Source organism: Eptatretus burgeri, chromosome 10 (genome assembly GCF_056783735.1).
Source record: "Eptatretus burgeri isolate ZD-2024b chromosome 10, Ebu_testis_v1, whole genome shotgun sequence".
Lineage (NCBI taxonomy): Eukaryota > Metazoa > Chordata > Myxini > Myxiniformes > Myxinidae > Eptatretus > Eptatretus burgeri.
In genome coordinates, this window is record NC_140970.1 from 6,303,368 (window position 1) to 6,330,364 (window position 26,997).

The 26,997-nt window shown below is 35.6% G+C and overlaps 1 protein-coding gene across 1 annotated transcript in view; it reads right to left on the bottom strand.

Moving 5' to 3' along the window:
• TGFBI (transforming growth factor beta induced) overlaps nucleotides 1-26,997 on the bottom strand; it is a 67,082-nt gene that overhangs the window by 1,983 nt on the left and 38,102 nt on the right. The window contains exons 8-11 of the mRNA XM_085899922.1: nucleotides 26,734-26,946; nucleotides 26,120-26,257; nucleotides 25,795-25,940; nucleotides 25,505-25,641 (exon numbers count right to left, since the gene is read on the bottom strand). Of these exons, the coding sequence (XP_085756048.1) occupies nucleotides 25,505-25,641; nucleotides 25,795-25,940; nucleotides 26,120-26,257; nucleotides 26,734-26,946 (634 nt within the window). The remainder of the gene's footprint in view (nucleotides 1-25,504; nucleotides 25,642-25,794; nucleotides 25,941-26,119; nucleotides 26,258-26,733; nucleotides 26,947-26,997) is intronic.

The following is a 26,997-nucleotide window of genomic DNA, read 5'->3' on the forward strand; positions in this document are numbered from 1 at the left end:
GTTTTCCTTATCAGGATTTGGTGGTGTTATCATGGTATTTGTTCCCTGGGATTTCTAGCTCTGTAGCTCAACTATGCCATTAACAGTGAAGCAGAAGACAAAAGTGGTGGCTCTGTGGTGTGAGACTAAATCATATGTTGACAACCGCCGGAGGTTCTGCCAGGAATACGACTTCAGAACACGTGAACGACCAACAAATTGTGCCATTCAACGTGTTTTGAAACATTTTGAGCAGAAGGGTACAGTGCACAACCCGAGCAAGGGCAACAGTTGCAGGCCAGCATCAGTAACCAAGAGGCAAGCCATTGCGGCATTCTGCAGTGGAGAGTCCCAAGAAGTCCCACCACCGGTGCTCCCGGGAGCTAGGCATCAAACCAACATATTAGTCTGGCGTATCCTCACAAAGGAATTGAAGCTTTTCCCATATATAATCTCTATTAGGCATAAACTGAGTCAAGATGACATGAGAAGGAGATTTGAAATGTGAAATTGGCTCAGTGACAAGATGGAGCAGTACCCAAACTGGATCAACCTGATCTGGTTCAGTGATGAAGCCCATTTCCACTTGAACAGTGCCATCAACAACCACAACAACATTTTCTGGGGAGCAGAAGCACCTGAAGAGATCACTGAGAGGTACCTGAAAGGGCCAAAAGTCATATGCTTCTGCGCCTTTCAATGCCAGATGGGGAATGCTAGGGCCATACTGGTTTGAGAATGACAACAACAGGATGGTGACGATCAGCGGTGAGCGCTATCGGGCCGTGCCCTCGTTGCCCTGGGTACTGCTCATGACTGGCCACCCCATAGCCCAGACTTGAAACTTCTGGATTACTGGTTCTGGTGGGGCTTCCAAGAGCTCTGTCTACACCAACCACTCTGCCACACTGGATGATCTGAAGCAGGAGATGCCAGACTACCTCCTTGCAGTGCCACATGAGACCTTCAGGAAATGTGACAGAACTTTGGAGTCAGGATCAATGCCTGTCTGAACCGCGGAGGGGCACACATCAAGAACGTCGATTACAAGGATTTTGCGTAAATGCCAATTTCAGACCTTCGGCTCTCACTAACTCTAGCCGTGACGTACTGCAATAGCAATCAGTGATAAAAAAACCATATCAGAAGCTTTCAAGAAATATTTGGTTCATGTTCCTGAGGTTTCTGTTTATTTGTAAATAAACATTTTAAGTTGCATCACTCTTTTTGAAACACCCTGTACTAAGTCATAAAGGGAACTTATACAGCCAAGTGAGCCAAGTATAATATGATCACTCATCCATATGAGCAAAGTCGTATTGCACTTGCACATTGTCTGCACTTGCAATTTTGACATTGAGCTATCGGGTTATCATAAACAAGTAATCCTAATGATGTTTCATTAATAATTTATCGTGGTATAATTAAAACTAATATAACATTTTCTAACTAGAGAGTTCATCGAACACCTTACCCCACGTAATCTTGAGAACAAGGATATGGGAAGGGTCTTTTCAACTCTTGCTTTGCGTTCCTGAACACGATGTACGAGGTGTGTTCAAAAAGTATCCAACCTTAATTTTTCATGCGTAAACAAATGAAGCTCGGGAGGCGTGGTTTGGTGCACGTATGTAGGCGATCCTAATCCATATGCGTGAATATTTTCCCACCTGCAGAAGCTGTCAATCGCCGACAGACCGCCGATGAGTGAGGAAGTGTAAGTGAGCGCCGTCGGATTTTCGTTTTTGACAAAATGACAGATCACTGTGGTCTCATCGCCAGTGATCACTGTGTTGAAGAAGTTGGGATCGCTGTTCACAGTCTCCAGCATGTCCTGTGCGATCTCCAAATGGAGTTGCTTCTGCTCGATCGTTAGCAGCTTTGGCATGAACTTCGCTGAGATTCTCCTTAAGCCCAAATCCTTTGTCACAATGGAATGAACGGATCCAATGCTGACGCCCGCCTCGTCTGCAAGTTCTCTGATCGTGATTCGACGATCCTGCATCAGCAGGGTCCTCACTTGGTCAATGACGATCTCATTTCAGGATGTTGAGGGCCTACCAGAACGTGCTTCACTTTCCACTGATGTGCGACCATCTTTGAAGCTGTTGTACCACTCTTTTATCTGTGTGGTGTCCATTGCTTAGTTCCCGAAGGCCTGTTGAATCTTGCGGATCGTTTCCACTTGGGAATCGCCAAGCTTTACACAAAATTTGATGCAGTAGCTTTGTTCAAGTTTTTCCGTCATTTTGTCAAAAACGAAAATCCGACGGCGCTCACTTACACTTCCTCACTCATCGACGGTCTGTCGGCGACTGACAGCTTCTGTAGGCGGGAAAATATTCACGCATATGGATTAGGATCGCCTACATACGTGCACCAAACCATGCCTCCCGAGCTTCATTTGTTTACGCACGAAAAATTAAGGTTGGATACTTTTTGAACACATCTCGTATATTAGCTTTCTCCATGAACTTTGAATAACAGACGTGATTGTAACCACATGAAGCCAATGGGCCAATGGTACAGTCCAGAGCTGACGATGCTCCGCTGAGATGCATTTTTTTTGTATACATTGTCAAGGCTCGTATAACATTTTTGGTATACATTGTCGAGGCTAACATACAGAACGTACAACAAGGGGAGCAGGAAACAGGAGGGATGGGAAAGGGAAGCAGAAATAGTGGGGTACCATTGTGAAAATATCATTACACGGTGGACAAAAGCACATTTTTTTCACCAAAGCATCTCCATGGTATACCTTCGAGAAAAAAAAAGTAAGCTCCAAAAAAAAATGATGATGGGAAGTGTAATATCTGACGTCATTATGACGTCTTCAGCTTATTATTATGTAATCGTATTATAAAAAAATCAATGACTTACAACTAAGGTGTGAAGTGCATTTTGACATCAAAATATATGTTTCCGAGGTCAAGGAATTCACTGCAATTGTCATTTTTCTTCTTAGACAATGTTTAAAACATTTATGACATCATTCTAACGTCATCCAGCAAAAGAAAAACTCGTATTAGATCCATCTGCACATAAATTCGTTTGATTAGTTAACATCCATATCTTGAGACTTTAGTTCATAATAATCTTCCCGTTGAGTTACAGAACTTAAAACACCACCAGAGCATTTTTTCCAGTAATTTAGACTGAGCTATTATAAGTTACACTAACTGGGCCATTGTTTGAAAAGCCTGTGTGTCATTAACATCGCTCTTCAAGTTTGGTCCATAAAGGATCATTGATGACAGGAGTGTAAGACTCGGAAGCATTGTCTGGCACTTGGGGGGAAACTGCCAGAAAACTTGAAATGTGTTTCTCCAAACATTTCTTCTCTGCATATTCTTGCTACTTTTGCAAAAAGTAGCGCTTCTGTTTGATAGTCATGTTTATGCAGAGCATCTTTCAGCATTTTTTTGCATGCCTTCTGGAAATACAAGAACAATGTTCTTGCCATCTGTCTGTTCTTGCACACCGGTGTCGGCAAAGTGCTCAAGAAGCCTGCTTTTCAACCGGCTCTTGTTAATTGACGCATCATGCCCAAGATTTTGAAGACGGCGTTCATACATCTCATGAAGATCTGAAAACTTGAACAGGTACTGTATGTCCCATCCTCAATGGCAAACTCAACATAAGACACCAACTCCACAAACGCTCTGGCATCTGCTCGTTCTCTTTCCGTGTTGGAAGAAACACCTTCACGGCGATGAGCCCGATGTCTGTTTCTGTATCATGTTAAACAGTTCAGGTGGTACTTGGCTTCTAGGGCGATTAAACCACCCCCTGTTATTTTGGACAAGAGTTGGTCATCCTGCATATCAGTTGCCATTTTTCTGAGGGACTGATCAGTGCCAAATGTTTGGAAGTTGTGTAATTTTTGGTCGCCTGTTTTTTCAGAGAAGATGCACACACACTTGGCATCAAATACCAACTGCTGCTTTGACCGTCTCATCTCAGGAGCTTCGGCTTCATGTTTTCTTTTCCTCATTACTTGTCTGTTGAGTTTGGAATTGTTGAATTTCTGATGGCGAGAACAATGCCATGAGGCATTATTTTTCACAAAAGTTTCTACTGTTCCTTCAGTTCCATATTCTACATCAACTGACAGTGCATTTATTTGTCTGAACTCCTCAACATTTCCCAGGAATGCAACATATACTTCTCTGGCATTATGTTTAAATCCTTTCTGTGGACAAGATAGTTTTTCCGGTGTAGTTTTCTTGCAGATTATGCAAGCACTCCAATCCATGATGACCTGTAATTGAAAGGAAATAATGCAGAAAACCATACACAGTATAGTCGAGTCACAGGGTACTACGACTGGCGTGCTTTATAATTAAAGGTTACTGTAGGCCTAACTTTTGGTGGGGCCTAATGTTACTTACAGTGAACAATAGCCCTAGCCATAACGTTAGGGCCTATCTTCTAGGCTTCGTTACTTCCACTGCAGTTCAAAACACTCACAACACCCAAATTGATCGGCTAAGAAAGAACCAACTATTTGGGTGTGTTTTCTTTACATCCTAATGTCATTTACTATACCTGTCGTAAAATTTTGGTCCTCTTTGCTTTTACTGTGAATTACTACTTTCATGATCACGGTGACTGGCAACGAATTGAAGACTAAGATACGTACCATACAGAAGAATGAGCCCACTATAAGATGGTGAAAAATGCTAAATTTGAATAGCTAGACTAAGATCGCGTATATTCCTGGGAATGTATTGTTTGAACATGGTCTTAAATGAGATTTGAGACCGGGCACCCTTGCATTTATCCCCTAATTGTTATGTTTTGTTTTCATTTGTTTTGTTTTATTTATTTTTTTACACATTTGAGCAATGACATCACTGCAACATAGTGAGGTTAAAAAGGCTTATATATCAATTACCTGTTTCTTGAAAAAAATCTCGGCACAGTACTTCACAACCTTATACATTGTTAACATTAATGTTATACATTAATTTGCGCTAATATCTTGTTAGTCTATTGTGACGTCATTAAATACACTTCCTGTCATCAGATTTTTTGAAGCTGGAGCTCTTTTTCATTCTTATACATGGGCAAAGCTTTGCTAACAAAATTGTGCTTTTGTCCACAGTGTAACGGTCCTTGGCATTTTTGTTAACAAGGTACCTCACTAAAAGCAGTGGGGAATAGACATGAAATCTGTGGAAGGGAGAGGGATGGGCGTGGGGTACACGGGGTAATGGGTGGGGTACACGGGTAAGAAGATGGACACTACAGGGACTTTCAGGAAGGAAAGCAAGGAATTTGAAGGAGGTGGGTTTGGGGTAGATTAACGGGGATAGAAAAGATCATGGTTTTGGATGGGGGGGGGAAGAGATGTGGGAAGCTAAGAGATGGTGGTTTGTGCAATCACAAACTTCCAAACTTTTCTGGAAGAAACTGATGATTTTGGAATAATCTTTGAGAAAAAGATGCACAAAACGGTCAAATTTTTGGATGAAGTTAGTTCTGGCATTGCATCACTGGGTGGCGTTATTTTGTTTGAATCTTGATATTCCCCTGCCCTGAAAGTGTGAGTGGCAAATTTGATTGGTCGAGATGGCATACAATTTTGCCAATGTAATGCTAAACCGAAGGTTTTTGGAAGTATAGACAAGGTGATTTGTGTTCGACAGTGTTCAAAATACAGTTTATATGTAATTCAATTGAAATCTTCTTCTTCTTCTTTCGGCTGCTCCCGGTAGGGGTCGCCACAGCGGATCATCCGTATGATCCGCATAGTGATTTGGCACATGTTTTACGCCGGATGCCCTTCCTGACGCAACCCTGGTCGCCTCTTACAACACAGGGATATGGTACACTTATTTTATCCGGGGTATACACCAGCCCAGTACACTGGTACTCACTTTGCCGACCTCGGAAGGATGACAGGCTGAGTCAACCCCCTGGTGTATTAATTCAGTGGCCCAACGGGGCTTGAACTCAGGACCTTTTGGATCCCAAGCCGCTGCTCTAACCACTGCGCCAACACCAGGCTATGTAATTCAATTGAAATAAGAAAGTTAAACTCTCTCCCCAAAAACCAACAACATTGAATTGGAAGTTTCCTGCCATAGATTCATTTGGGAATTACCATGTTTTACACCACCTTATTTAACACGTTAAATTAGTTATTGAGGCCTGTTTGTGTCCTTTATAAAGTCCCTAAAAACAGTAAGTTTCCTGTTTGGCTGTCAAAAAAAATTGAAAATCATTTCATACAGGCAGACAAAGTGGAGCAATTACTTTATCTTGCTCTGCGCATGCAGGAACCTTGAGCACGAGCCTGTCGGCGAAGAGCAAGGGACACGCTGGCCCATCCAGTGTAGTGCATGTGTGGCCCCGGACATTGCATGAACATTAAACTGGCATCCCGTCTGCCGGCATTAGTTGCTGAATGTTAAAAATCTCACGGTGTCCTTCTTGAACAGTCGGCAAGCCATCATCAACACAATAGCCAAATTCAAAATTCCTGCTCTTCACTACACCCTGGCCAACTGCACAGCTTCGATCCCAGTAATTTATGCTACCCGCAGCCAAGTGCCTCAGCTGAAAGAAGAAGAGCCATCACAGAATCTTTTTTTCCCTCTTAAACCACTGTGCAGGCTGTGTTTCTATAAATTACTTCCACATCACTTTTTGTTTCGTGATGGAGTTTCTGTGATTTAGTCATTTCCTGTCCAACACATTATAGAATTGTACTGTTTCCGGTTGAAATAATGGAAATCTTTTCACAATTTTTTCTCCTTTTTACTGCTCTCATCTATCATTAACATGTATGATGAGCACAATACATGTGACAGAACCAAGAATGTCTGTTGTCTGGCCCAATAGCTCTGGTTAGGTCAACACATCTTAATTATCGAAGAGATAAACTTATAAAGTTGGTCCTGATGTCCGTCTGTTCATCCATAAGGTTGTCAGTAGGGTGAATATACTGGTTCTGGCTCACTTTTCCCCATGTAAATGAATGGGGGATTTTCAGCGATTCATATTTTTTTCCCTAAAAATAAACCCCCTTTTTATCCCAAGGTATATTTATTTGTCTCCCCTTTGAACCTGGGGACGCTTTTTTTCAAATAATCCAAGCAATAAGATAAAGATTTGTTCAAGTACTAAAGTGGTAATGTGATTTGTTAAAGGTGATTCGAAAGAAATATCTAAAACGTCTAAGCCTCGGGACACTTTTTATCAAATAACCGATGCATATTGTTTAGCTCACTCATTGAACCTATAAAGATTTGTTCATTCTCAAATTCCTTCAATAGTTTAATTTTCTTTGCACAATAATCCCCATCTAAAATATTGAAAAACAAAACATTTGAATCTTTATATTTTTTAAGATACCCCTTTTGTGTCATTACGAAATGATAAACTTCTCTTAATGATCTCATCTGGCCACCGCCCGAGTTGCAAATCATTTTTGTGCATAAACCACGCCATAAAAAAAGTTTTGTTTCAAATGTTTTCAGTTCGTGTCATGAAAATGAGGAAGTGTTTTTTTTGACACGGTCGTGCTGTGTGAATGAGGAAGTGTTTTTGGACAGTCATGCTGTGAAAAAATAGGAACTATTCTGTGAGACAAGGTCTCGTGTTTATATTTTATCTCAGAACACGAACTGAAAACATGTTTAATCAAAACCATTTTAGGGTATTTTAAGTACGTTTTAAAAATGATTCATACAATTTGAGAATATATCTCCCAGTTATTTTCCAAGCTGTCTCTCCCGAAGCGTCATTTCCTGTGGCCACACCTAATGATTAAGCAATCTCCTCATCGTTGCTTTATAAGTGATTCGCCAGACAAAGTTTCTGCCAGACGGGATTTTCATTTTTACAACTGAGACATGAGCGATCTTTCTTCCGCGAACAAAACAGCTCAACACAAAGTTGGTAAGCCTGTGTATAGGTTCCTCTTTGAACGATGAAGCAATTGATTATAAATTAAATCGTGATAATTCTGATATATATTTTTTTCTTGGCAGGTCCTTGGAAGAAGAGCAGTTTACATATCATGACGAGGTGCATGAAATTAATGCTCTTATTGAAGAGGTCAATCATCTTAGAAGAGAATTGAAAAACATTTTTAAAGACTGACACGACGTCTTATCACGGCCTCTGATCTTTTTGCCATCTTGTACCAATGGTAAAAAAAACTGAGACATGGACTCACTCTCTTCCGATGAAGATAACAGCTCACTACAAAGTTGGTAAGTTTGTTTATGGTTTCCTCTTTGAACAATGAAGCAATTGATTATAAATTAAATCTTGATAATGCGAAAATATATATTTTTTCCTGGCAGGTCCTTGGAAGAAGTGGAGTTTACATATCACGATGAGGTGCATCAAATGAATGCTCTTATTGAAGAGGTCAATGATTTTAGAAGAGAATTGAAAAACATTTATAATAACTGGTACGAAGTCTTATCACGGCCTCTGATCTCGAATAAATTAAACCAATGGTGAGACACGTGTGTGTGTGTGTATGTGTGTGTGTGTGTGTGTGTGTGTGTGTGTGTGTGTGTGTGTGTGTGTGTGTGTGTGTGTGTGTGTGTGTGTGTGTGTGTGTGTGTGTGTGTGTGAATATATGTATGTGTGTGTGTGTGTATATATATATATATATATATATATATATATATATATATATATATATATATATATATATATATATATATATATATATATGTGTATGTATGTATGTATGTATGTGTGTGTGTGTGTGTGTGTGTGTGTGTGTGTGTGTGTGTGTGTGTGTGTGTGTCTCTTTCCCTGTCTGTTTGTCTCTCTATCTCTCCCTGTCTGTCTCTTTGCATCTCTCTCTGTCTGTCTTTCTACCTACCTCTCTCTGTCTGTCTCTCCATCTATACCCTTGACTCATTCTTTTTTTTTTCAGCTCGATCACACAACATCAGCTGTTGAAGCAATCTGGTACAACACATGATTTTCTGGAGGTAAATGTTTCTGAATTATTATTTAGTTATTCTTTTATTAATATCACTCTCTCTTTGGAATGTCGTCTTATGTTGGTTGCATCATTAGTTTGGACGCGGTTTTACCAGTACACTGGAATTCATTTTATTGGCCTTGGAAGGATGACAGGCTGAGTCGGCCTCCTGGTGTGTTAATTCAGTGGTCAACGAGGCTTGAACTTAGAACCAACACCAGGCTTACTCATATTACCATGTAATTATCTTTATAAAATCTAATTATTATCCACTTTTTGTTTCAAAACAGAATATGGTGTCTGAGTTTCGAAATCACAAGACATCTGAAGAAGATTGCTGGGAAAGATTATACATTCTCGCAAATGAATATTTAATATTTTCAATTTTGATTCATTATATTTGTTTTGTTTACAATTACTTGATTTTGGTTTTCAAAAAAAGGATTAAGACATGAAGGAGAGGGAGGGGGGAGGGGGGGTAGGTGCGCTCCCCCAACGACCCATCACCCCCTCATCCCACCCCTCCCCTCCCCATGTGTGTGTGTGTGAGGAAGGGTGGGGGTGGGATGAGGGAGGTGGTGGGTCAAGGGGGGGGGCGCACAGGGGGGGTGAGGGGGTGGGGCTTGTGTGGGTGGGGTTTATGTGGGCGGGGCTTGTGTGGGCGGGGCTTGTGTGGGTGGGGTTTATATGGGCGGGGCTTGTGTGGGCGGGGCGTGTGTGGGCGGGGCTTGTGGGAGGGCGTTTATGTGGGTGGGGCTTCGGTGGGGTTTATGTGGGTGGGCTTCGGTGGGGTTTGTGTGGGCAGGGTTTATGTGGGTGGAGCTTGTGTGGGAGGGCGTTATGTGGGCAGGGGTTATGTGGGCGGAGCTTCGGTGGGGCTTATGTGGGAGGGGTGAATGTGGATGAGGCTTATGTGGATGAGGTTTGTGTGGATAAATGGATGGGTGGATGGGTGGATGAGTGGAGCTTGTGTGGATGGGTGGATAATTTTTTAATTAAATAAACATGTTGTGTGTGGGGAACTAATTAACTAATCACTAATTATGTGAATATGATGAATATGGGTGGAGCTTGTGTGGGGTTTGTGTGTGTGGAGCTTGTGTGGGGTGGAGTTTTTGTGTGGAGCTTGTGAGGGGTTTGTGTGTGGTGGGGTTTGTGTGGGGTTTATGTGGGTGGGTTTTGTGTGGGCGGAGTCAAAAAGGGGCGGAGTAAAAAAAATTTCAATTCATCTTTGTCTTTTGTAATTCCTGTGAATAAAATGAACCTAAAATCTCTTCCCCTTCCAAATCATATATCTTATAAGTCCAAGGAACCGTATCTATTACATCAACAATTTTAAAAAGTTCTTTCGTCCATCGTTTGGTAAAACCCTTTTCAAAAAGAGATTTCCACCTATATATTCTTACGATATCACCAACTTTGAACTTAGGTTTTCTGACATTAATCTCTTTTTCATATTTTAATTTTGTAAATGTTTCTGATGGTTTCATATTTGTTGACGTGTGAATCGTGTCATTATACTTATCCACAATATCCTGAATAAAAGATGACCATTGTTGTGAACCGAGTTGTGTGAATTTTTTATATAGTCTCTCTTTCAAGGTACGATTAAAACGTTCAACAACAACTGCCTTCCCTTCATTAAAGGTACTGTATAATGTAATACTGTTATTTTTTAGAAAATTCATAAATGTCTTGTTATAAAACTCTCTACCCTCATCAGTCCACAATTTTTTAGGTTTTCTCTTACTTTTATTAAATATCTGTTGAAAGGCTAACATAAGAGTATTACCTGTTTTGTTTTTTAATGGTACAACCCATGCGTATCTACTCCTCAAATCAATAACGGTTAAAGCATACTTGTACCCCTTATCATTATTGAGTTCAATCAAATCAGCAGACCAGATATAATCAACTTCCTTGGAATAAACTTTCCTTCTCTGAAACTTTGTGAATATTGGTTTATGTAATTCATCAGCTAATTGCTCTTCAGTCTTAATGACATCATTAGAGCCTATAAGTTTTTTGAATTTCCAAGTCCACGTTTCAATTTAGCACTGATCATCTTCTTCACAATGAACTGATCAACTTTTTCTCTCAAGGTTGGATTTTGTATCAGAGTCAAATTATACAACATTTCTCTATCGGCTTCATGCTTTTCTTCCAACGTTGTGGTATTCCCATAATCAATATCGTGTCTCATGCACACAACTCTATTGATGCGCTCACTCCAGGATTTAGGATTGTCTGCCTCATCTAATCTTTTATCCAAGTTTGTACCTGGACCACAGAAAGAATACCCTGGAAGATGTAATTCCCCTGGTATTCCAGTAGTTGTAAATTTACTTCCTGATAAAAATTTTTGTATATCTCCTCCTCGTTTGTGTTTGGAGATAAATTGATTTTTTTTGAACCACACACTGAACATATACCTTTTTGTATAACCCTGTTATTTTTACTTTTAATATATGAAATATTTTTAGTATTAGTTTTCTTTTTACATTTGAGACAATAACTCATTTATTTATGTGAAAAATTCCTGCAGAGTGCAAAAACCTTTTTAGTTTCCAACATGCACATTTGAATCTTAATTTTTAAAACATAAAGAATCCTTAGAAATGCCTTCACTCTCTCCTCCATTTATTTAAGAAACAAAATGAAAAACTTGAATTAAAATGAATAGCTTGTCAATGTCAATAGTCTTGTCGAAAATATTTCAAATAGACTTGTCAATTCTTTGTTTTCCTCCTCGGTGGGTTGAGTTATTTTCTGAAATACCTCCAATCTTTTTTTAATCTCATCGGTTTCCATATTTTCATATTTATTTCGTCTCGCTCTTTCCTCCCTCTCCTTCTCTCTCTTCTCCTTTTCCTCCTTCTCTTTTTTCTCCCTCTCCTCCTTCTCTCTCTTCTCTTTTTCCTCCTCTTTCTTCTCCCTCCTCCTTCTCTCTCTTCTCCTTTTCTTCCTTCTCTTTCTTCTCTCTCTCCTTCTCTCTCTTCTCCTTTTCCTCCTCTTCCCTCTCTTCTTCAACTCCTTCCTCATCCCTTATTATCCTTGAATCGCTTACACCCCATAGAATATCATACATATATTCATCAGGATTTCTTGTTATTCCTGTATCCAAAATAATTTTTTTACAACAGGAAACCAATAAAATTTCTTTTGAATTTCTAAAAGAGCCTTACCTTTTCTTAACTTTATAATTTTTTCATTATTTAACATTCTAATTAAATCTAAAGTTGTCGGTTTATCAACATCAGCATAATGCCAATCTTTTATTGAAAATACCTCATTCTTATGTTGTAGAACATATTTATTAAAATACCGAATACCCTTTTCTTGAAAGTATGCTTGGACACAGAAATGATAATTTTCTTGAAGCCTTCTTTCTATCATTTATGTATTAGAAATATATGTTAGAATAATATTATGGCACGAAACACCTCCCCATCTTCCATAGTTAAATCATTTTGTATTTCCTTACTTATTATATCTAATCCTGTTTTTTCTGTTTTCATGATATAAACAAGGGCAAAACCATTATTATATTTACCCTTATTAAATTCTTTTATTTGTTGTTTACTAATCGTGGCCCAACAAAACTCATTCTCGATACCAAGTGGATAATATTCTTCCTTACGAGACTGATTTAATTGTTCCAGGTCTTCGAGGTTAATTTTAAATGACCAATTATACCCTAAATCATTCATATCATACCCCCATTGTTCTATTCTCATACAAACGATACGCCCTTCTTTATAAAAATTTATTTTAATTCGAACTGTGAATTCTGTATGACCTGGAGATAATATCAACACTTCTGTATCTTTGGAATACACGGCCGTTTTATTTAAAGATACATATTGTGATAAATCGCTTAATCTCACCAAGTCATTCGCGTCAGTCGGGCTTGGATAATTTTTTAATTTATAAGCATTTTTCATGTTAATATTTTTGGTTATATTATATTTATGTCGTTCAGCCTGTGCCTTTGTGTAATAATTTGATAAATCAATATCCAGTTCTTGAGATACACCAAAGATAGAACCATCTTTACCAACATAAGTCATTTATATTACATTAAAAATAATATCATAAAAATTTTTATTTTTGTTGAGTTGAAATAACACATATAGACATAATTGACCACAACACTTAGAATTTAATTCTTGGACTTGAAATGTTTGATAAACACCATTCTGTAAGAATTTTATGACTTCAACAGGTGGTGGAAGACCAAAACTATCAAAATAATATTTGTCTTGACTATTAAAAATACAAACCCAATGAGAACCGTTCCCATTATTATCTTCTAAGTTCATAATAATATTCTTTGTATGTTTCTGCACATTTGTTAATTCATCTCTCATACAAATAACCACATTATGAATTTTTAATTTCTTACAATATTTGACAAGTTGTAAATTTGATGTTGTATTCTTTCCAAATTCTTTAAACCACTCATCAATGCTCATTTATTTATTGGAAAGATATAATCCATTACCTCTTTTCGTTAATTTTACACCTGCTTGTGCTATAGAAGAAAGCATATCTCCAGCTAACAATCTCGCTTTATCAGGCAGACCTTCAAGTTTTTCAGCAAAATCTACAATTACACCACTTCCACTAATTTGTTTCTCCAACTCTTTGTTATGTCTTTCCAATTCTTTTTGAGCCTGGAGTTGAGCCTTCCTTTCGTTGGCAGTTTTCACCGCTGTTGAAATACCACCCGTCAATGCTCCAACCGCACTTAAACCAGCAAATAAAGGAATTAGAAATGGGAGAAATCCTCCACTCGTCTCTCTTATTGAATATTTTTTCAACATTGGTTTTGTCATTTTAATTTTAAGTGAGCCAGTGTCATTCAAGATTTTAACCTGTTCTCTTGTGAGCAAAACATCAATTCTTACTGCTCCTTTTCTCTGAATTGTATTAACGTTAATCGTACAAGGCTTTTGATTTTGAACACAAGATGATAGTTTATGAAGGTTGATTTGATTAACATATACCCCAGTTGGTACTTTGCCACTCATTTATTTCACAAAAAATTATGTGAGACTAATCATCACACCATTATCTGTATTAATCTGCAATTCTGTTTCTTCCAAAAGCAAACAATATGTATCAACTTCTTCACTCTCTCCTCTTTCAATGTATAGGGAAGTATCCACTCGATTAGACTTTATAGTTTCCTTTTGAGCGCTCAGGTCAAACGCATAGATTGTATACAAACTTTTAAATGCTGTCATATCCAAAATAGGTTCTTTATTTCCATTACTTTCACACACCTTTTGATAAGACTTGTATGCTTCAGCAAAATCATTTTTTCCCAATTAATTTGCAATCTATCTCGTGGATAAAATGTTCTATCTAGAGAAACGCGAAGTTGTTTCACCTTAGCATTATTACTCAATGCATTATTCTTATCAGTCGCAGTATCACCATCTGGCTTTTTAAAAATGATCCACAGATATCGTGGCTTTCCTTCCAGAACACCCAAATTCCACGTGTAAGTAGTTTGGTTGAGTTTAACGTGTTGACATCTTCTTTTGAGGTATGATACACTGAGTGGTTTCTTTGAGTTCAGTCTTCGATTCAACATCTCTTCTGTTTTAAGATTAGGAGTATATTCACTGATATACCAACTCATCTCCTCAATTACAAATTTATTCTGTTCACCAAAAGCACTACCAACACCAAAAAGCAATCGATTTTCATTATCATTCCTTTGTAGTTGAAATCTAATTTTAAGACCATACAGAACTTTATCATGATCACAAAATCCAAATATACCTTTAAGAGGAACTGCCACAGTAAAACTATTTCTGCTTTTGTATCATCATTATACATTCCTTTCCTTTGAGTATATCCAGGGTCTGTGTTTGTTCCCGTTGACATATCAGGAATAAAACCTTCGACAGACCCCTTTCCCATTCTATCACTGAATGTATAGAGTGTAAATTTCATCATTTCAGATACAGCAGAGACATAATCAACTGCTTCAACTTCTTGTGTTCCAATATACAAACGCACACTATCAAACATTTTCCAGAAGAAATCATTTACAAGTGTAGCATTTGTGTTATTCCCAGCTTTAGTGAATTTAAATTTACACAACAAGAAACTTTCGGAGAGATTCAAATAGGTTTGTTGATTATTTATTTCAAAACTTTTTGTACCATTTGTATTCCAGTCTGTTCCAGTTATTGCATTTACCTTGAAGTAATCTTCTTTTTTAGTGGAGTTTGAGATAATAATAGTATCATCCAAATCATAGATACTATCAATTTCTTCCATACTTGTATTTATTTAGGAAAAAAAGATGTTAAAACTTTTGAAACCCTGATCCAAGTATTCGAATTATTTTCTGTCGTTCTTGGGGGGACAACTGAGTTTTGCCTTTCTTAATTTCTTTTATTGCTTGTAATTTATGAGATTCCTTCTGGGCATCTTTTATGCTCTTTACAGCACCTGCTACATTTCCCACAGCAGAAGCAGTTGAACCAATTAGATCTTTATGTTTTAGAATAGTTGAACCAATACCCATGAGAGTATCAATTATCCCATCTCCTCTAAATTGATGTCCAACACCCCTTTGTCTCTTAGGTTTATAGTATCCTCTACCAAGATACATACCTTCACCCTTGTAGTATGGGGAAAGGAACATCCCATCCCCTGTAATTATTTTATATTTTCCCAACTCGTGTTTCCTCACAATAACCATCGTATTTATTTATTGGAAAACTTCACGTAGGTGAATTCTGATGGATATAACTTCTCCATTAAAAGAAATCACACGATTATCTTGGTCGGTTATCCTAAAATTTACTCTGTGTATGGTTTTTCCTGACACAGGGAGATAAACCAAATTTTTGGGTTCCATATTGAATTTATAACCAATTGGGGTTGAGTATGCGCTGAATGAAAATATTGCATTTGTTTTTTTTCCATCATTATAAGCACTATCAATCAAATCACAGTGAATTAACACCGAATTTATTCCTGAGGATATTTGAATGACATTATCACTGTAAAACGTCCCATTAGTTTCAATCTTTTTTGAGGAGAAACCCAATAACTCTCTAAATGAATTATCAATTGTGAAATCAACCTTGTAGTTATTTTTAACTTTAATCGTTGATTTTGAAGTATGTTTTTGAATGTCTATAACAATATTTTTTGGTTCATCACCCTGTTCTTTCATAAGACGAGCAATTTCGGAAGATATTTGAGAAATCTCATATGCTCCGGCTGAGACTGTTATCGTTTTGTATCCACTTCCGGGATTATAGCTAAACTTGTCATTTTTATCAATTATATTAAATAAGGTATTATAAGTTTCCATGGACAATAAAGATGCCTCATATTCTTTTGTTGGGTCAAGTTGTAGTGAAGGGAATGAAGATGTGTGGTCACTTGTTGTGAAATTAAAACTCAGGATTGTGCTTCTCATCTTATTTAATATGAGATAAAATGTCTTTATATTGAGATTTATTAATTATTTTCATGTTCATCAACTGGTCTAAAATGGCTGATGCTTCATTAAAACAATTGTTATTTCCAGCCTTCTTACTACCGAACAACAATAACAGTCTATTAACTAATTGTGATGGGTCATTTGGAAGAAAACTAATACCTGAACCAAGGATACTTAAAGCCTGAATAATGTGTTTCTCCTTCTCATTTTTCCTACTTTTACTAGAAATACTAACCCTATAATTTAGAGTGCTCAGCAGATCAATATATACTCTATCATCATTATTTTTCATATCCAATGGTTTATCAATATACTTTGATTCATCCCTCACAGTTGAACCTTGTCTTCCATCTTTTGTGAGAAGAAACATTAATCTCGGAGTTAGTTTAACAGGGGGTTGAGCAGAACCCAAGAACAAGAATTCATCATTAAATATCAATACCTTTTCTTGAACAAGATGAAATATTGCTGGTTGTTCTGTTAGAATGAGTCCTGCTTTGGTTTTTTAATCCGCTGAATATTCATTGTTTTGAAGAGCATTCACAATATAATCAGGGGGTCGATTAATCTCTTCCAGTTGTTGAAATAAACCTTCATCATCATATACCTTTAATTCTCCTAAATGCTCTAATTCTTCCTCCGTCATTTGATCAAAATCTTTTAACATTTGAAGTTTTTTAGGAGTATATTCTACTGTGGGAACTGTGGAAACATCTTTCATTTTTTCTTGTGAAGTTTTTAAAAGTGGTTTAAAAAATTTATCTTGTTTTCTTTCAAATGCTTCTTCGCCCGTTAGTTTCTGTCTGCGTTTCTTCTTTATGTCTTCCTGCTGTTTTACAACTTTTGAAACCAACTCTTGATGTTCCTTAAATCTTCTTGCTCTTTCTTTTGCATCCATTTATATATTGTAAAATATCATTTAATGAATTGTAAAGATCAACAGGGAAATTTTTCTTTTCTTCATCATTCAAGTAGATGTGTTCAAATAAATCCTTTTCTTTAAATATTTCATCAAATTCTTTATTAACATTAATGCGAGTTGTAATTTCTTCTTCACTAATACTTGCATCTCTGCTTTTCATACGTTTGCGTTGAGTTTCTTCATCAACATCAAAACCGAATGATAAAATCTTCACTCCGCTCAGATGTTTAATAATTTGTCTCGTTCCTTCTGGATTAGTTTCTAATATCCCAAGACCACCAGATTTTAGTTTCCTTAACTCACTCTTACAATGTGAATATTTTGTTGTACCAAGAGAAACCTCAAATATTTGACCTTCATTCCTCAATCGCATATGTTCCTCCACTGAAATATAGTGATAATCTTCACCTTTTACTTCTCCAGGTCTTATTGCTCTAGTTGTTGTTGATACAATGCGTATCACGGGGTGTTTTTTAAGTAAATTTACAATATTCTCATTTGTACTACACAAGAACCTTGATTTATGAAAGTTTTTTCCAGAAGCAGATTTACCCACAAGATTTACAATAATAGTTGTCATTTATATATGTAATTGTTTATAAAACAAAAAATATATCCCTTAATATCTCATCTTGTTTCACAACAATATATTTATATTTTTCAGTTGTGTGCTTCATGTAATCCTCAAATTTCTTTTTACTACATAATGTAGAACAATTATCTCTCCAAAAATTATTGATATCTATTGAATTTAACTTGAATAAAATAAAAGTATTAGCATTGTTTCTGATGGAACGACGAGGAAGTTGAAAGTACGATTGACTAAGATAAATACAATTACAAGAAGAATGTCTCCCTCTTGTGTAGTAGCTGTCCATTACCGTTTGGTTTCTCTCATTAACACAATCATCAAAGATAACGAGGTTCTTTTTTGATTTATCCAAATCTTGGGGAGACGGTATATCATCCGTATTATCACTAAGAATACAAGTTATAGGATTTGATTTCTTTTTACATCTCTGTGTATCACAAAATAGTTGAATTATCTCTTCAATGTTATAATCATTTAGGTTTTTTTGACGTTTAAATAAACTGATTATATCTTCTTTTTGAAGACCAGCATTAAAACCTTGTGAGAGTAGTTGATACTCTGGTTGAAAACTCGACTTTGTGAAAATTATTAAATTATCATAATCTAAAAAGTTGGGAGTGAGGAGCATCTTTAAAAGTAAGCAGGTTTTTCCACATCCACTTGAACCAACTATGAGACATCTTAATGAATTTGGGAGATTTTTATGGTTGTTAAATTTTATCTTATTTTCCCAAATGGGTAAAAAATCATTCATTTATATATTTGGAAAACAGGTTATTTAATTTATTATTGGCTTTTTTAGAAACTATATTTTATCCTAAGTTCAGGTTTAATTTCAAGATAATCCATTATTTTATTTATACAATATCTTGTGTTGATATTTCCCTGAAAATTACATCCATGAATAATATGTAACAACAATCCTTTGAACATTTCTCTTATATGTTCAGTTTCTTCCCTTGTAAGGAAAGGTGTGTTATCACCCTCATACTTTACATTTATTTCTCTAATCAATCTTGTAAAGTAATTCATTTTTGGTGTAAATCTAAAAGAATTGTTTTCCTTTTTATATTTTTTTATTATCATTAATTAGAAGATAATCACAGAATATACATTGTTTATAGGCTTTTGACTCTGTGTTTAATCCCCGTCTTTCACACGCAGGACAATTCTCAAATTTGTCATATGGAGAATCAGGAAAGTCTAGCATATTTATAAAGTAAAACTTTACTTAAACTGAAATTCATCTATGCTTTCAGTTGTATATTGACTCATATTTAATAATATTACCATCGATATCAATATACTTTTTTTCATTACCAGATTCAACGACAACATTTTTTATATTAAAGGTAATTTTAAAATGATCGTTAACTACTATTGAACGAAATGTCATTTCACCTGATATATTAACATCCTTTATTTCATCAGGATTTACATCTTTAGGGTTGTTGAAAAAAATACAAATTTCTCCTTGCATATTACAGATGGTCTTATCTTTTCTTTCTAAAGCTTCATCCATAAGGTTTTTGTTTTTTGATACTTTTTCTTGTTTCATTGCTTTTTCTAGTTTTGAATATATTACCAGAAGGAGAGGAGAAACTTTTGTTGGAGATACTTTAATTGATGTTCTACCAGGTATACTACAAGCCCTTCCACTGAAGGAAATTGAAGAACTCATTATTTACTGTAATTGTTTTTATCCAATAGTTGGAATATTTATCTTTGTTCAATTTTACATCCTTGACATATTTCTCAGTATCTTTAACAAATGAAGAGATTGATTGAAACTTGTCTTTTGTGTCTTGAAACATTGTATTTATTAAGTGAAAAAGTTGGAGGATAAAATGGTTTGAAGCACAGATTCACCTGTAAAATAAACGAAATTTTCATCAAGAAAATTTTAGTTTAAGCAAAGATTTATTATATAAATATGGTGAATACAACATACTGCGATGTTTGTAATCACAAATATAAACATTATAGAAAACACCTCTGAACCAACAAACACACATTTAATCTATTTCATAAAATATCTCCTCTTGAGTTGGAAAGAAAACATTGTGATATCTGTTCAATGGATGTTTTGAAGAGAAGTTATAATAAACATCTTCAATCACAAAAACACAAGAAAAATGAGTTTAAAGTAAAGGGAGACTATTATATTGAAAACACTGATGAGGCATTTAAAGGGCATATAAAAATAAGGATTTTTCAATTTGGAGAACCCGGTCCATCATCAATAGCTGAATCAATTGAAATAGTGAAACCTGATGTTGAAAAAGTTATTAAAAAGACATTAAAAGAAATGAAAACTTTAAAGTTTTATATGGGAGTGAAAATGAATATGAAAAGACAAGATGAAGAACAAACTCCTTAAATGAGAACAGATCTTCATTTTATAACATCATTTCAAGATTTTTTGAATAGTGGGGTTTATGAAGAACTATCAAAACAAGAGGAGGATGTTGATAATACAGTGGTAGGAAGTGGATTCAATATTAAAAAAAATCATCTTTTTAGATATACACATTCTAAAATCAAACCCTCTTAAAGCTTCTTCTTATATTGAATTACCAAAAGAAATAAAACTAAAGAAGGCAGTTGTTAATATTAAGAACAATGATAATAAATGTTTTCTCTGGTCTGTTCTTGCTCACTTTCATCCACCAAAATGTAATTCAGAAAGAGTAAAACAATATATGAAATATGAGAATACCTTGGACATTAAAGATTTTAAATTCCCAATGCCACTAACAGATGTTCCTAAATTTGAGAAAAAGAATAATCTTTCTATTAATGTATATGGATTAACAGATACAAACAAAGTTCAAATATTAAAAATTTCAAACAACTATAAAAATGAAGAAACACACATTGATATTTTATATTTTAGTGTTGGAAATAATTCACATTACACATACATCAATAATTTATCAAGATTAATCTCTTCTCAGGTATTCAGAACAGAAAACAAAATATATCCTTGTAAGCGATGTCTTAATTCATTTCATACAAAAGAACGATTAGAACAACATTCAAAATATTGTAGTAATCATAAATCAGCTGTAATTACAATGCCTAAACCTGGTGAAAAGATTTCTTTTGAAGATTATAATAAATCTATCATGCACCCATTTGTGATATACGCTGATTTTGAATGTATCCTTAAAAAGATAAATACTGCTTCTCCTAATCCAAAAGAATCATATACAAATAAATATCAAAAACATATTCCTTGTGGTTTCTGTTATTATATCAAATCATCTGTTGGAGAAAAGTATAACAAACTTGAACAATATAGTGTAAAAAAAGCTTCACAAGTGTTTGTAAAACGATTAGAAAAGGATTGTATAAGACTCACTAAATTAATGAAAGAAACAAATGAACCGATGAAATTAACCAAAGAAGAAAAATTAGAATTAAGAAAGAACAATATCTTTCATATTTGTGAGGGGGAAATTAAGGAGTCTAAAGTTAGGGATCATTGTCATCTTACTGGTAAATATAGAGGTCCCGCTCATTCCTGTTGTAATCTTAATTATAAATTACCTTCTTTTATTCCAGTCTTTCTTCACAACAGCACCAACTATGATACACATCTATTTATAAATGAACTTTCAAAAACACCAGGGAATATTTCTGCCATAACAAACACAAGTCAAAAGTATATTTCATTTACAAAAATGATATTCACAAAACCTTTAACTCGTATTAGGTTTCTAGATTCTTACAAGTTTATGGGAACACCACTAGCCTACCTCGCATCAAATCTAAGCTCCACGGACTCTTTTCCAAATCTTAATTCATTCTTTCCAAAAGAGGAAATTCTCACGAAAGAGGAAATTCAGATTAAAGAGAGAATTCAAAGTAAAGAGGAAATTCAAATTAATGAGGAAATTAATGAAGAAATTCTAACTGAAGATGAAATTCTAATTATAAAGAAAATTCGAACAATGAATGAAATTCTAACTAAAGAGGAAATTCTGATTAAAGATGAAATTCTGATTAAAGAAGGAATTTTCACGAGAGAGGAAATTCAAACAAGGAATGAAATTCAAAGTAAAGAGAAAATTCTTACAAGTAAGGGAATTTATCCTTATGATTATATGGATTCATTTATGAGAGTTAAAGAAACACAACTTTCTTCAAAAGAAAGTTTCTATAATAACCTTTATGAAGAAGAGATAAGTGATAAGGAATATAAACACGCACAAGAAATATAGAAAATATTTAAGATAAAGAACCTTGGAGAATATCATGATTTATATCTAAAAACAGATGTTTTATTGTTAGCTGATGTGTTTGAAGCTTTTAGATCACTCTGTCATTATAAAAATTGTTATGGATTAGATCCTGCCCACTATTTCACAGCTCCTGGTTTAGCTTGGAGTGCAATGTTGAAAATGACAAAACAAGATATAGATTTAATCAGTGATGTTGATTGCTTTTGATGATTGAGAAGTCCAAGAGAGGTGGAATATCACAAGTATGTTCAAAAAGATATGCTAAAGCAAATAATAAATATCTTCCAAATTATGATAGTGAAAAAGATAGTAATTATTTGATGTATTTTGATGCTAATAATTTGTATGGATGGGCAATGTCTCAATCTCTGCCTTATGGTAAATTAGAGTGGGTGGAAGAAAAGGATTATGAAAAAGCTTTGATGAATATTGTTATTTCTTCTCAAGAGGAATTGAATGACGAAGAAGAAGGTTATTATTTTGAAGTTGATTTGAGGTACCCGAGTGATCTTCATAATAAGCATAAAGACCTTCCTTTTGCATGTGAGAAAGAAACCCCAAAGAAAGAATGGTTCAGTGATTATCATAAAAGTTTTAATATTAAAGGCAAATCAACAGAAAAGTTATTAACAACATTCTATGATAAAGAGGGATATGTTTTGCATCAGAGAAGCTTAAAACAGTTTTTGAGAGAAGGATTGAGAGTAGCTAAAATTCATAGAGTTTTAAAATTTAAACAAAGTCCTTGGGTGAAAAAGTATATTCAATTCAATACAGATATGAGAGCAAATACAAAAGTAAAATTTGAAGGGGACTTTTATAAATTAATGAATAATGCTGTATTTGGAAAGACTATGGAAAATGTTAGAAACAGGCAAAACATTAGATTCGCAACATCTTGGAAAGAAGCTTCGAGATTGATAAATAAACCAAGTTTTGAGAGAGAAGAGGTTTTTTCAGAGAACTTTTCTGCAATTCATATGAAAAAGGAAAGTATTGTAATGGATAAACCAATTTACATTGGAACATCAGTTCTTGATTTATCAAAGATATTGATGTATGATTATTTGTATAATGACTTAAAGAAAGAGTATGGTGAAAATGTTTCATTGTTGTATATGGACACTGATAGTTTTATCCTAGATATAAAAACTGATGATGTTTATAAAGATATGAAGAAAAATATTGGAATATATGATACAAGTAATTTCAGCAAGAAGAGTGAGTTATTTTCCAAAAAGAATGAAAAGGTTATTGGTAAGTTTAAGGATGAGTTGGGTGGAAAAGTAATGAGTGAGTTTATTGGATTGAGAGCAAAGGCATATGCTTATAAGTATGGTGATCAGATTGATAAGAGGTTAAAGGGAATAAAGAAATATGTAATAAAGAAATCAATAACTTTTAGAAATTATTATAATTGTTTGATGAATAAGAAAGAAGAATATAGGAAAATGAATACAATAAGAAGTTATAAACATCACATATATAGTGAAGAAGTAAATAAAAAGGCATTAGGAGCCTTTGATGATAAGAGATTTATTTTAGATAATGGAATAGATTGTGTTCCATATGGATATTGTATGATAGAGTGAATAGAATAGATTGTGTTTTAACGATGGGAAGATGGGTTAGGGTTTTTTAAGGGCTACCGCCGCATTTTTTTGCAATATATAAATGGTCAAACCAAGTATTAATCAAACTAAAGAGTGGAGAAAATCTCAGTCTTGGTATATAAATGGAAAACATAATGAATGTGAAAAATATCAAATAAGTCTTATTGAAAAAATAACTAAAACAAAGGTAAATAAAACAAATAAGCGAATCAATTTAAAAAGTGGTAAGTTAGAGGATGTAAAGAAAAAAATGAATATCCTTGAATGGACTGAAAACTTTGATGGTTATCAATTGAACAATGAAAAAACAATTTACTATAATCTCAAAATGATATGTGGCTCAGGAGGTGGTCAAACAAGAGCATTAAGAGTTTATCATTTCGTAATGGCACAAAAGGGGTATCTTAAAAAATATAAAGATTCAAATGTTTTGTTTTTCAATATTTTAGATGGGGATTATTGTGCAAAGAAAATTAAACTATTGAAGGAATTTGAGAATGAACAAATCTTTATAGGTTCAATGAGTGAGCTAAACAATATGCATCGGTTATTTGATAAAGAGTGTCCCGAGAGTTTGATGTTTCAGATATTTCTTTCAAATCTTTAATTTTTCTTTATCTTTAATTTCAGATTTTCTTTAATTAAAGATTTAATTAAAGATTTTCAAATCTTTAATTTCAGACACCTTTAACAAATCACATTACCACTTTAGTACTTGAACAAATCTTTATCTTATTGTATGGATTATTTGAAAAAAAAAAAGTGTCCCCAGGTTAAAAGGGGAGACACATAAATATACCTTGGGATAAAAAGGGGGTTTATTTTTAGGGAAAAAAAAAATGAATCGCTGAAAATCCCCCATTGATTTACATGGGGAAAAGTGAGCCAGAACCAGTATATTCACCCTACTGTTGTCCGTTCACTTTTTCCTATTTTTTTTCTCCACCTCCCTTATCACTCGGTTAATTGTTCTGAAACTTGACATATAAATACAAGACATTAGCTACACAATTGCTTGTGCTCCAATTTTTTGTTTCTGGATCAGAGGTCTCCCGGGGGTGGGGGTGGTTTCCCACAAAACTTTGGATCTAAACTCGTCCCTTATTTACCAACTGATTCTTCTGAAACTTGACACAGTCCTTCTGCTCGATGGTCCGCAGAATCGCTCGGTGTTAGATTTTTCGATTTCGAATTGGGGGCTCCCGGGTCAGCGGGGAGGGCAGGGGGGGCAGTACTCCTGAAACTTTGGATCCCAATTCCTACTTGTCCCTTATTTACCAACTTATTGGTCTGAAGATTGCACGGTCTTACATTTTTTGACTTCGGACCAGGGGGGTTCCCCCCAAATATTGCCCTGTAACTTTTGGTACCAGGAGATGGAATCGGTGTGGGTTTGAATCTCAGTCTGAACTACAACCTCAAGAGATGACCGTCAGCCAACGAGGGGCTATTTTATTTTAATCTTGCTCTCAAGGCAATGTTACCTTGCTTGTTAACTGAGCGCACATGCAATCCACGATCATGGCCAGCAACGGTGTTGCATGTGTGGTCATTCAAGAACAGGGAACATAGCTCAAAATGAATGATATTTATGGCTCTGGGATAAACGAATCCACTTTACTCGTTCCCACTCATGCTGCAGTTGTATTACACAACAACCACTGTGTATCTTGAGCTAAGGAAATTATCATCTCATGCATGAGAAACATTACCTGAAACGTTTGTCAGATGACAGTATATCTATGATAGGAGCAGTTGGTGGACGGATGATTCCATCCAAGATAAAGAGTGCACCATTCCTCATCGGCTTGTCCCGAATGTCAACACAAGCATTCTCGATACACAATGCCTGTTTTGATTAATTGGGAAGGAAAAAGGAGGATGTTGGAAAGTGTTTATCATGGTTAGGTGAACTGAGTCTCTGGACCATTTTCGAGAACAGAACTGTCACACTGTGGTTTTGATAAATGGACATTCCAATAAAGTAATTTTTAAATCTCACCCGGTGGTAAACAAAAACCCGTAGAGATGTGCCAGAAAGGCTTTCGAGCAATTGTCCATGGTAGAGATCTCTTGACAGGTATCTCCCTTGCACCAGGTGCTGTTCTGCAAGCTTCTTCGATTCATGCTGAGGCATCCTTGGCAATTCTTTAAAGTGAAGGGAGGAATAATATGTAATCAGAAGGCAGCGATGAACAATTGATCTCGTAAAGGCAGGTGCAAGCTTGTTTGTGCACAAAATCTTGATGAGTCTAATGCTAGTATCTTTTTAAAAGATGTGTTATTCTGCACATTCACAAATGCAGGAAAAGCATGTTGAGCCATACCTTTCAGTGCCTCATTCTTAGGTGCCAGAACGGTGATGCTGTCCCCACGAGAGAGGCGATCACGGAGTCCAACACGTGTCAGCAGCTTTGTGAATTCATTTACCCCATATGTCTCCGCCACGTCTACCATGTCTTTCACTGCAGGAGATTGATCACTTAGCTTTAAAATCACCACCATTCCAGTTCATTGGCCTCATACATCGCCCCTTTTCTATATCCACCAATGTATGGCTGTACAAGTCAGCCTCGTTGTTTATGCAAGAGTGTGAAGTGGCCAGCACTTTTAATTTCAAAACTATTTAACAATAACCCAATGGCAACACTCAACACTTGATAGGTGTTTCTGACTGTACACAATTGAATGTCTGTACTTTCTAAAATGGAATTTACACTTCCATGACACTGTACAACTCTTTCTTATTTACACCAACATTCATTGACATTATTCAGTGTTACTATGATGCAGCACAGTTTATGTTAATCTCTTCCACAATATACTTCCCGAAGCTTCATAACAAATAATCCTTTTGCGCTATTATAATTAGCACGATATAAGATATTCAAAACACGATCCTGGCATTGGAAGAGGTGAAGGATTAAGTTCAAGGTCTCACCAGCATCAGGTACGATGAGCTCATCTATAATGTGGATGACCCCGTTCGTGGCAACCACGTCCTTGCGTTGAATATTGATGTTCCCATTAATTTTAAGGCCAATAGCGTCACAGTTGACAGTAAGCTTGGCACCCTCGGCACTATGTAAGGGCGTTGGTCCCAGGAAAGATTCAGTGCAACGCATGGTGTGCAGTACATGATTTAGGATCAGAGCTGAAAAAGAAGGAATTGGGGGGGAGGGGGATATGAATGACTGATAGGTCC